Raw genomic sequence first — 12,405 nt, forward strand, 5'->3', positions numbered from 1 at the left:
ATATTCTCTCAGTCATTTAAACTTACCACTTATGATTATGACAGTAATGGAGTTCTTCTTTTATTGCAAAGTAAACTATTTAGTATTATATTAAATATGCACTCCCACTTCCCTCATCTGTATGGTTATAGTTGTTCTAGTGATCAGATTTATACTGCCATAAAGATGTACAGCAGCTGGTGTGTATTTATCAACAAACACAACAGAGTGTCCTTGAGAAAAAACAATGACCACCCAACTGCTCAGTTAGCTTAAGCAGAACTGCATTAAAAAAAAAACATCTGCTGAAAACCCTTTAAACAACTTCTATTATTAGATTCAAACAAAGCACTTGCAGGTCAGACTGTGGAACGTCTGCCTCCAAATTAACATAAAAGTAGCTGCTGTGACTTTCAGTGGGACTGCTTTACTTTTGCAAGCTTTGTCAGGAAAGTAGTGAACTCTATTTGCAGGTCTATTGTGTTTTAAGGTATATGTTTGCGTTATGTATCTATTTCTTTCTCGGGGTAAATGTTTCAATGATGATGCTAATGAGTTATACATCATCAAGTCAATACTGTCAATAACCACTCAGTAAAGATGGAGTACTTTACTGCAATTGGTGAGAATACATGCTTATTCTGTGTGTGTGCACACAAGCAGGGGGCTTATTGGTAATTCACATATCGGGATATACCTTATAGGTTTACAGAATATATTTTACTCATAATTTCAAGCTACTGTACACAATTATATAGTACACTCTTTTTTATATGTTCAGTATATTACAATGAATTCTGGAATATGACTAAAATTCATTACACTAGTTGAAAGCATAATATTAAGTTGAACTTATATGTTTTATTTACATAATATTATTTCTTTAAACCAACCTAACACAGTTATGTGGAATTCGTTAACATAAAACATTTAATTAAATTCAACTTTTCAGTTTTGCAGTGTAGAGAGTATTCTAATGTATTCTATATATGTCATAATGTATAGCTACTCTGAATTTAGTTTATTTTTAACTGAACATATTTATATAAGCCTATTGGTTCTACATTTTTTTTTATGGTTAATGGACTGTACTTATAAGGTGCTTTATCAGGTCTTTTCAAACCCTCAAAGTGCTTTACATACTCAGTCATTCACCCATTCATACCTCAGTCAAGCAGAGCAGTACCACTTGCTCTAGGGAAGCTAACCCTCACACACTCACACGCTCACCATCGGGAGCAACTCAGGTTTCAGTATCTTGCCCAATGATACATCGAGATGTTGACTGCACAGGCTGGGATCGAACCCACAACCTTCTGACTGACAAAATATATTCTTTCTAGATAAAAAATTATACCTAACAAATCTTTAATTGTAGATTTTCATTACTTGATATTATTCTCAACCAAATTACATAATTGAAAATGCAGAGGGATACTGAACACAGCTGAATAAAGGGGCTCTTTCTGTCATGAGGGGATTTCCCCTTTGATTGACCAGCAGATTGTTGGTTTCCCACATGAGATACCAACATCTGATGGTGTTTGTCTGTCCACAGATTCCCAGAGACCAACTGAGCTTATAGGACTCACACACGCTCACATACATACAAAGGGGGTCGGGAACTACAAATATAGAACAGTCACAAATAGAGTAGATATTCCATGTGCAGGCAGGATTACAGTGGATATTAGTGTGTGTGAGTCTGTGTGTTTGTGTGTCCCCTGGGCACAAGTGTCTGTTCCCACGACCTGCCCTCCATCCGTTCTTCCTCCTCTCAATCCTTCCTCCCATCTATCCTTCCATTCATTGGCCAGTGTAATCAAACGGAGGCTCGTTTGGCAAGAAAGTGAAAGAGAGTTGGACCATCATTATGAAACTCAGAGTAAATCTGTCTCATTGTCATCATAGGGCTGATCAGTCAGACATCTGCATCGTGGAAAGCGAAATGATTTCAACTACTTTACTGAAATACTGTTTTTCTGGCTTGAGTATTCACATTTTCTGCTGCTTATTCTGCTACTCTTCTTCATTTTTGGTGGGAAAACTATACTTTCACTCCTCTTGATATGTCTGTTATAGCTGTAGATGCTGGCTATCAGTGGTTTCCAACCTTTTGGACTTTACACAGCCAAATACATAACAAAAACACTGTCAAGGGTGCCCTTTAGTTTACATATGATTAGATTAGATACAGTTTTTAATCACAAATAGGAAATTGTTTTCTTAGACGAATGTTTTCAAGGTAACCTACTTGTCATGTTTCCATTTATTTGTTCGCAAGTCTACCAACGATTGAATTTTCCATTACAGTATCCAATTTTTCACAAAAAGCAATGATTAGAGAGAAGTCATAAAATTGAATACACATTTCTGTAGCACAAGTTCGTCATTCATTCTTTCTTATCCCATTTTCATCTCACCACCTCTCAGTTTTTTAAAGATTTTAAGTTAAAACAAGCTCCGCCTTGACCAGCTTCAACAGAAAAATCGCTCCTTATGCATCAATGCAGCTACAGCATATTCACAATCCAATAATTTATTATATAGTGACAAGTCGGTCACATCGTTACCTTTTTTTTCTGCAGCACAAGTACTCAGTGTGTGCTGTTTTTCTTAGCAATAAAACATTGAGTATGTACAATACTGAATATTTAACAACCCTTAGTTTGACTCTAAATCTCCAGTATATTAACATAACATCTGCATCACAAATGTATGGTTCAGAAATAGACAATTCATCTGTCATTTGTCAGGCATCTCCCTGTCTTTACTATGTCTACAGTGACACATGTAGACAAAAAGCTTTATTCTATTACAGGATGGTGGGTGGTGATTTTGTGCTATTGCAGTGAACAAATGAATACTGGCTGGGTTGAGTCATCAGATTCACCTCCTGATTATAGCCTGCAGTCAGATTGACATGAGGCCTGTGCATTGTGAAGTTAGTATTCAGTGTCAAATACAATTACACGCCATTGCCAGTACCATAATTAGAATATTCTGCTCAGTAGCTTCAATGCTTCCTGATGTATTATTGAGCCCAATTATTTTTTCCTGTGGAGCCTTACGGTACCTTTTATACACGTTTGCCATCTTAAAATCCTCAGTTTCTGCAATATATTGGGACAGAATAAGTGTTTTGTGAGTGTTGGCCATGAAAGACACTTACTTCCTTTTGAAATAAGCCCAACATCTTTCTAAAGACTGAATACAAAGATAATGTTTTTTATCTTTTTTATCTTTTATCTTATATCAAGCTGCCTGTGGAGAGCTTTTATGAAAACAGTTCAATTTAATACCCAACGTGCTTTTTGCAGTTCTATCCAAAAGCCCGAAAAGGAGGTATAGAGCCAAGCTTGCTCAATGTCATCAAAGCGTGGTCCAGAGCTATTTAGTTAAGAGCTGATGTTGTTGACCTTGTTTGATATTTGACTCCCAAATGAGCTTTATTTCATTGTCGTGTTCCCTAAAAAATGGAACCATGTCCCCAGGAAATGACTTTGTGTGCCCGAAGGGCCAAGACAAATTTGTTTCTGGCCATGGAGAATGATGCTGAAACGAACTTCACTGTCCTGAGGGCAAACACACATAATTGAATTCTTAAAACAATTGTATCATCTTCTAGATAAAAACAGTAACATTCAGTTGTTTTGTGCTGACCTTCTTGAACTTATCTACTTCAGGAGATTTGAGTCTGTATTTACACAGCATCCAAAGATCTCCAAATCAACTCACTTGTGGCTTGTCTGTGTTTAAGAGAGCCATGAAATAAATCATAGTTTGAGTCATAAAAGAGCTGAAAAACCAGATATTTAGCGTGTGTGTAAACACAGCCTAGGCCAAAGAAAAGAGCGGGGCTGAAGCAGACCAGATGTGAGGGGACTCTGGGCAAATCAGACGGAGGTACAACATCTCCCATCTCTGCTTCTCAGTCTATGCAAGGCTTGGGCCTGCTATGGCTCATTACACTCCCCCCCCCCCACCCCTCCTCTCTTACAAACGCGCACACACAGACACACTTACTCTTTCTTTACTCTCACTGTCTATCTTCTTGTCTCTATCGTGGGTTCGGCCACCTTTCTTTTCTTTTTATGCCTTTTCTTTAACCCTCTTTTTAAGATGTGCCCCCCACTATCTCCCCCCCCCCCACACACACACACACACTTCCACACACACTTCAGTATCAACATTATCATCATCTTTGTCTTCATCATCACCATCATCATCTGGATACCAGCCGCCGGTTCTCCACTGTTGCTTATACTGTCTCCCTCCTTATTTCTCTGTAACACACACACACACACACACACACACACACACACACACACACACACACACACACACACACACACACACACACACACACACACACACACACACACACACACACACACACACACACACATCTGGAAACAGTCAGAGCGTCTACATGCACGGGGAGGGGGGCTCCTCTCTCTCTCGGTATCACTGCAGAGCTGCAGGGCCAGCAGAGGCAGAGAGAAGAGAGAGCTCTAACTCCCGACCAGTGAGACACAGGCAGACAGACAGACAGGCAGGCAGGAGAGCAGACAGACAGGCTCACTAACTGACTGACAGAACCACCGCCGGACCATCATGGACTGGATCAGGAGAGAGAAGCCCGTCTCCGGATGAGACAGGACGGCCTGCTCCTGTGTTTTTTGGGGGACTCTGCCATAGATACGTGGAATAACCGACAACCTATTGGGAGATTTAACCCCGTGCTACCCGTGATGGAATATTTACACTCTTCTCATTTTCTCATGTTTCTCCTGTTCTCTTCCTCCTCCTTCTCTTCCTCCACCTCCTCGTCTTCATCCTCGCACATTTTGACACGCTGCTGAAGATGCGCACGAATGCGTCTTTTGCGCACTTCCATCGCAACCGCCACTGACAGCGCCCGTGCTTTATAACCTTTTGAAAGCTTTTTTTTAAGACAACAAGGGAGAGGAGAGAGTGAGAGAGAGGTGAGAATTGAATTGAACGCGGTGCTGGTCTCATGTTTCTTGCCTAGGGCCCGGATGTACCGAGAGATGCACCGGTGCGTTTTCCCGACCGGTTCCGCCGAAAGCTCGCTCTTTTTTCTCGCCTTCACCTCCATCATGGGGATTAGGTAATATTCACTCCATCCGAAGACACCCTCCCCATAAACAAAAATAACGGAATACCCAAGACTGTCCGTGTCAGACAGTTATTTCTTCTTTTGCCCCCCTTTTTTAATTTCTTTATTTTTGGGGGCTTTTTTTCCTCGTTATTTTCCCTCCGCCTCTCCAGCTTTTCCCCCTCTCTCTTCCACTCACCTATAGGGATAACGCCGGACTACATTTATGGTAAATGAAAGCAAAAACATGTACATCCCGGAGGACACCCTTGAGAACCATCAAGGTATGTGGTGTGTCTTTTTTATTTATAACTGGCAAACATCTTGTAACTGTGCATGAGAGAGGGAAGGGGAGAAGGGAGGGAGTAAGAGAGGTATGATGATCTCGAATGGGGATGGGATGGGGAGAGAGGAGGAGGAGAAGAGAAGGTGGGAGGGAGGGAGAAAAGGAAAGGAGTGTTTGCTCTCTCCTCGTTTTCAACAGATGGACAGATCTCTTTACCCCACTTCCCCTCTGTTTGTTTATCTCCTCTTCGTCGGTTTTGTGCAACTTGTGCCAATCACGCAACAGGGCTGCAGGTATACATGGACACATATGGATGAGGCCTTTTTCTGGATTGGTTTTGGTCCACACTTGTTGGTTTGGCAGGCCTCTCGATAGGAGATCTGAGGCATAATGGGTGGGCAGTGGTCATGTATAGCCAACAGGCAGTTGTGGGCGGGGAGCATTATTGTTTTAGACACATTTCCAGCACAAAAAGACAGCTTAAGCGTGTCCTCACAAATCTGTTGGCAGATCTAGCGTCTCCAAGGCTTTTGGGAATAAACTATACTGCTCCCTGCAGTTTCGTTGGCCATATGTCAGAAATGAACACACGGTGGTCGCCAAGCAGCAGCAAATTGAGCAGCAACCACCGAAACGCACACTCGATCACCATCGATCCTGCCTTCTCCCATAATCAATAATCGTATTTGTCACGTTTTAATCCAAGTTTGTGTGTCTCCTACAGCAGCGCGCGAAATAAATCGCAATAGGATGACAGGTGGCAGTAGGAGGGCCTGCAGGACTTATGTCTGCTGAGAATTGGGCTGATGGTGGGCTATTTTGGGGGGAAGGCAGCGGAGGACAGTGAGGCTAAAGACACGACCGGCCACTTTTTTAAAGTGTTCTTTAAAAAACAGCAACACCTGCGAACCTAAACCCAGGGCTCTGTTGTGTTTGGCGGGGAGGAAAGGGTCTGTTTGCATTGCGCAGTATTACGCGTCGCTCCTTCCACCCACGTTGCAGAGAGCGGAGCCCAGCAACGCACTGCTTTATGGCCGGCCCGGACCTTGTAATTCGGCAGAGGGCTTATTTATCCGATCACCATTATCATCCTCATGACTGTCATCATCGTTGTCGTCGTTGCCTTCGTCCTCCACTTCCATCACAACCACATACCTCTGCCTTGGCGACAGGTTCCATAGCAACAGGGGATGAGGAGCGGGGCTAGATGTATGTGTGAGTGTGTGTGTCTGTCGCAGCTTAGCACATCCACCAACGGTTTGTTTGGAGGAGCAACTAATCATAGGTAACCTGCAGCAGCTGCCATCATGTTCACACAGGTTAAAGACAGGCCGCTTAAACAGGAGCATGAAGGGCAGGTGTAAGAAAGATCACCGTTACCCTCATTGCCATGATGTCATCTTAATTCATTATTGTCATCATCAAAAGAAGCCTTTTTGTATAAGTTTCCTAATAGATGTTAGCGATAACATTCGTATTATATTGTCATATAAAGTAGAAGAATTTAAGGAATCAAGTAGATCTTTAATTTGTATATCCAAACCACTTTTGTTTACAGTGGCCCACAGCTCAGCATGATAAGTGACAACTTTTGTTGTTGATTGGTTACAACAACAGGAGTATATAACACATGTGCAACACAGCAAGACACAAGTTCAGGCCTGACAATGCACAATGTTTTTTTAAATGTTATGTTTGAGGTCATCACTTGCCTAATGATTCTTCAATACAATATGAAACAACAGACTCAATCAGCAGGATTATTTCTGTTTTCAAACTGAGAGTAGAGTGTCTGGGTAATTTATTGTTACTTATCCTTGTAGTTTAAACGTTGTTAAGGCCCTGTTTTAGGAAAACGTGCAGCAAATTAATCTCAGGCTGAAATCTACTTGGGTGGTTTCAGCACCAAGGACAGTTCATTCTTCATGTGTCTATTGACAGCTACATGACAGATATTGAGGAGTTACAAAGACAGACATTGGCACTGATGTATTACTCTTGGTGTCCTTTCACGGTCTAATAATGGTTTCCATATGTTGCAGCTCAGGTATTTAGTGTAAGACAAAGCTTACATTACCAGCATCCAGTTGCATGGAGTCATAGCAGACAATATTATTGTTAAAATCTTCTTATATCATTTTTTTTATGGATGAATAATGATGGCACTGTATTGGAGAGACCATGTTACATTTGAACTCCAACTTCGAAGCCCTTAGATGTTGTTCTGTAACAGGCCCTAACTTATTTGCGGATGAGCAAAATATAAAAGACATATTTCTCCTTGAGGGATTCAGGGACAGAAATTCCTGCTTGCAACGGGGGAAAAAACAGCAGAAGTTATCTTACATCCTGTATACTGTCACAGGTCCTGATACCTAAATTTCCTCTCCTTTATCAGCCAAACTCCATCTTTACATCCACTCCGTAATTCAAACAGATTTGATGTTACACATGATTGCACCCAATGCTCATGTTCTCTAAATTAACCAATTATTCTGTATCTGCATAATCTGACTTCTTACTAATGAATAGTTGTGCTTGTGTCTTTAAAGGCTTGCACATGAGCATTAACACCTCCCCAGTCACACACACGTCATTCTGATGTAGCTTTGAAACAAAGGCCCACCTGTGGCATCTCATGTCATTGTATGTAGAGCAGGGGATTTATTTGAAACACACACACATTACAACATCAGTTTACAGCAGTGTAATCAGTGGGTTGATTTTCCCTGTGGGCATTGTGCCAGAAGCATGATACCTCCGTCAGGGATATTAATTGGTTTCCGATGGTTACCCCGGGGTGCTGGCCACCTGCCAAATCACCTCACACTAATGACTCCACTTGATATGCTCAAATATTCTATTGAAGTTGCCTCAAAAGACTTGTAGGAACAACCACTGATGGGTTCACTTTATATGGAGCTTGTCACACAGAGTAACGTGCCTGCTTATGTGGCTGCAGAGGCAATATGCAGTATGGAAAAACAAAAACATCCATTCTTTAGCAGGACTTTAAGCGAGATTCGGTTTTGTTAGACCCAGGGGAAATTATAATGAAGAAAATCATGTATTCTAACTGTTTTGCATGTACATTTGTGTCAAAGCTGTTGCCCTCTGCAAATGTAATACAACACATATCTAATCAAGCGTTTCTTTCAACTGTGTTTTAATTAGAATGCACATGTTCAGAGAAAAAGCTAAGTGAGCTAAGACATCTATCAGTGCACAGCTCGAAATAGATGGATATCTGCGCAGTTAAGCACTAATCTACCGTTAATTAATCCAAGTTTCGCTCAATATCAGGCTGGATTAAATTCTTTACAGTGGAATAGGAACATAGAATGGAATGACTTGTGTCTGACTGTGTATATTAATATGCCTACTTATGGAAAGCTTTCTTGAAAAAACAGACAATTGAGTCTAGATCTGTGTATGTCACATTATAAGCTATTTTTGCCCCATAACCGACTTATTTACTCTCTAATGTCTCCCTAAATGTTTGTAAGCATTTTATAATGCGCTCTCTGTGTACCCTTTTCAGAGAGTATAAAACTGAGGACACCTCATTTACTTTCAGTCTTTTTGGAATCATTTTAAACATAATCAAGTGTTTAAAGATGGACATTTTGGTTGGCAAACAAATATAAAGCTGCTTGTGTTAGTGTGTTGCATTTGAAAATTACCTATTTTTATGAAACAGTATCTAACATTAACCCCACTTTGCTCACAAAACTAGCAGCCAGTTGAACTTGCATTGTCATTGTTTGTCTGTCCATCTACAGTATTTCTATTGGCTTGTGTCTGTGGGAAAAAAAGAAAAAACCAGACATATTTTCCTTTTTCAGTTAATCTGAATCTCCGTGGTTCACAGAGAATATCAACACCTTTAATAATTCAGCGCTGAGGCAGAAAAACTCAAGTCAAACGGCAGATCTGTTGCATGTGTGTTGTAACCTTCTCAACTTCTCTCAAATTCATTCAACCACAGTGTTCTGCTGCTGGCCACTGAGCTGCTTTACCAGAGGAATTTGGCTTTAGTACTTGTTACTTTAGCAGTTTTTTTTTTAAAGGGATGTGGTCATGTAGCTTCACTTTATTGCTGCTTGCTAAAAAGGAACTGCTGGGTAACACAGGCATTAAGAATTGTTTAATATATGATCCCATTAAATGTATTATTACCGTCAGTTTGTTGTGTGGTTTAAAGGTAAAAAATCATGTTAGTAAGAATTTAAAGCAGACACAATCAAGGTTTTTACATTAACGATTGATAACATGAAGCCAGTGACAAACCTCTAACAGTTTAACTTCATCAGCATCATTATCTGCCTCAGTGGGGAACTGTTTTGAAGAAAAATAGCTATATAAACCCATTATTAAGAAGTACTGTACAGTTCAACTTCTTCTGTGAAGTGAAAAGGAATCGCTTTGGGTTTTAAACACTGCCTCACACTGTCAGTGCTTTATGCTTCATACTGCACACTAAATGCGTGAATCCAGAATCCAATAGCTTTACTGTATGTGTGTTTAAAGACACGGCAAGGCAGATTTAGTAATGAGCGATAAAAGAACAACCAGCATTGAAGAAGTTTACATCGCGCCTTAGAGTGTGTCATGGCTTTACCTTAAGGATGTGACTCAACCGCAGCTGCTCTCTAACATAAAACACCAGCTGAGAGACAAATGAGACACTGAGGGGAAGAAATATAGGGGAGGTGCGGTGCTAATCAGAGGAGAAATCTGAGAAGGATATAAGAGATATGGAAAAAATAGAGGAGAAAGTGTGGTAGAGACAGGAAAAGAGCTACAGAGTTAAAAGACTGGCGAAGAAACAGAGGGCAAATGGACTTGAGAAGAAAGAGGGAGCTGTATGAGAGGAATAAAAGGATGAAATGAGCGAGAAACAGAAGGAGTCAGAGGGAGGGCCAGAGGGATAGAGAGAGAAGTGTGGAGCTCAGGAGGAGGAGAAGGAGGGAGGATTATCCCTGACTCTGTCTTGCTTAAGCCTCTGGTTGCGTATTGGAAATCTATCCAGAGGCTGTCCTCTGCTCTTATAGCGCCATCGGGCCTCAGTCTTCATTTCTGGTGGGACAATACGCCAACACCGGGCGCACCGGGCGTGGTGTGTGTGTGTGTGTGTGTGTGTGTGTGTGTGTGTGTGTGTGTGTGTGTGTGTGTGTGTGTGTGTGTGTGTGTGTGTGTGTGTGTGTGTGTGTGTGTGTGTGTGAGAGAAGAGGGAGAAGGTTGCCATTGGCCGCCTGCCCATATGCATTGTGCCTGCTTGGCTGCCTCCATCTGTGTGTGTTTGTGTGTGTGTTCTAGGTAAGACACATAGGCACTCTTGTCCAAACTGAGCGGACACACACACACACACCCACACACACACACACACACACACACACACACACACACACACACACACACACACACACACACACACACACACACACACACACACACACACACACACACCCACCGTAGTCTATTGATCTGGCTGAGGCCACCAGTGGAAATAATGACTCCAGACCTGTAGCATCCTCTTTTATTCTCCTTCTCTCCCTTTATTCCTCCAACCCCCTCACTCTTTTCTTATTATCTCATCGTTCACCTTAAGTAACCCTCAGTTTCTAGCAGTTTGAGTCGGAGAAGCACATTTTAATGCTAAAGGGCCAGAACATCCTCTGAAGATCATTGCTGAAAAAGAGGGTTGAAGGCTCGACTCATCAAATTTATTTTGAAGGATTTTTCCACATTGGGTGCAAGGGCATGATTTTCAAACAATTGTACAGTCTCGGCTTGATTTACTGGCTAAAAATCTCCCTCGACAGTTTCCTCTTACTCTCCAGCAGCCATTATCAAGATGAACATTGATTAATCGTTTTATCTGAATTTTGGCCTAAAGCTGACAATGAGAAATTAGAATATTTGCTGAAAAGGAAGCTAGAACCGAAGCTCAATCAAACACAAGGCAGTTAAGGACACAACTCTTTAGAATTAATATGGAAAGCATGCTCGCCAATTAGATTATTTCCAGGGTTTTATTCTTGTCCTGGTGAACCTCATCTCTTCCAGAGATCTATGTAAACTTGGTAAATATTTCAGTCTTACATGTAGTTTACAAGTTTCACGTGAACCTTTTGACCCCCCTAAGGATGTGTGATGGAGGCGGTCTTCCTGTGTTTGAGCACAGAAAACAACTCTGTGACTGTGTGCATGTTGATGTTTCCCAGGTTACAGGAGAGGCTGAGGGATGAGAGCAGAAAGCAGTGTATATTATTCATGCCCAGCCATGCATTTCCCCCCTTCCGTCTCTATCTCGCCTGTCCTCTCGTCCCTTATTTTTCTCGCCGTGTCACAAAGTGTATTCCCCGGTAGATAATTTGCTTCTCTCTTTCTCTCTATTTCCCCCCTCTCTCCATCACTCATCCAGCCTTTCAGAGTTTCAGGGTTTTTTCGTTTAGTGAGACCACATTTCCCTACTTCTATGAATTAATCAGCCCATCTGCAGCCAGTTAGATCCAGCCACAGAGAAGCATGATACAGAACATCACTTATTGTCCCAAAAGGGAATAGAGACTGTTAGCCCAACACACAGAGCACAACGTGGACATCCCACAACTTATTACAGTATGTACAGGAACACATAAACATGCTAAAATAAGTGTGTCCAAATTGAAATCCTGAAATAATTCCCCTGCATCTTATTCATTTGAATGTAAATTGCTTAACCTAGTGAGCTTTATTGTAAAAACAATCGGAATGGTTTTCCATGAGTTCTTTGCAGCTTTGTTTCCAAACTACGTTGGGGTCACATCCCTGCTTGTGTAAGTATTGAGGGCTTTTTTGTAACAAATCATCCAACTATAAAAGTTGCTTTTCAAATCTGATTTTAGGAAAAAACAAAAAAAGCTTCATCACTGTTTTGGCATTTAGCAAAGAGAAACATACAAAAAGGTTTCAAAATAAGCATTATCTTATTGCAATCTGATTTTGATTTAACCACATTAGGGTAGCAGATTAA

The 12,405-nt window shown here is 41.2% G+C and overlaps 1 protein-coding gene across 1 annotated transcript in view; it reads left to right on the forward strand.

Annotated features, from left to right (window-relative positions):
- Positions 1 to 5,327: 5,327 nt before the first annotated feature.
- Positions 5,328 to 12,405, forward strand: part of cacna1c (calcium channel, voltage-dependent, L type, alpha 1C subunit) — a 177,779-nt gene continuing 170,701 nt past the window's right edge. Inside the window, exon 1 of the mRNA XM_063905844.1 lies at positions 5,328 to 5,385. Within this exon, the coding sequence (XP_063761914.1) occupies positions 5,328 to 5,385 (58 nt within the window). The remainder of the gene's footprint in view (positions 5,386 to 12,405) is intronic.

Source organism: Eleginops maclovinus, chromosome 17 (assembly GCF_036324505.1).
Source record: "Eleginops maclovinus isolate JMC-PN-2008 ecotype Puerto Natales chromosome 17, JC_Emac_rtc_rv5, whole genome shotgun sequence".
NCBI classification, from domain to species: domain Eukaryota; kingdom Metazoa; phylum Chordata; class Actinopteri; order Perciformes; family Eleginopidae; genus Eleginops; species Eleginops maclovinus.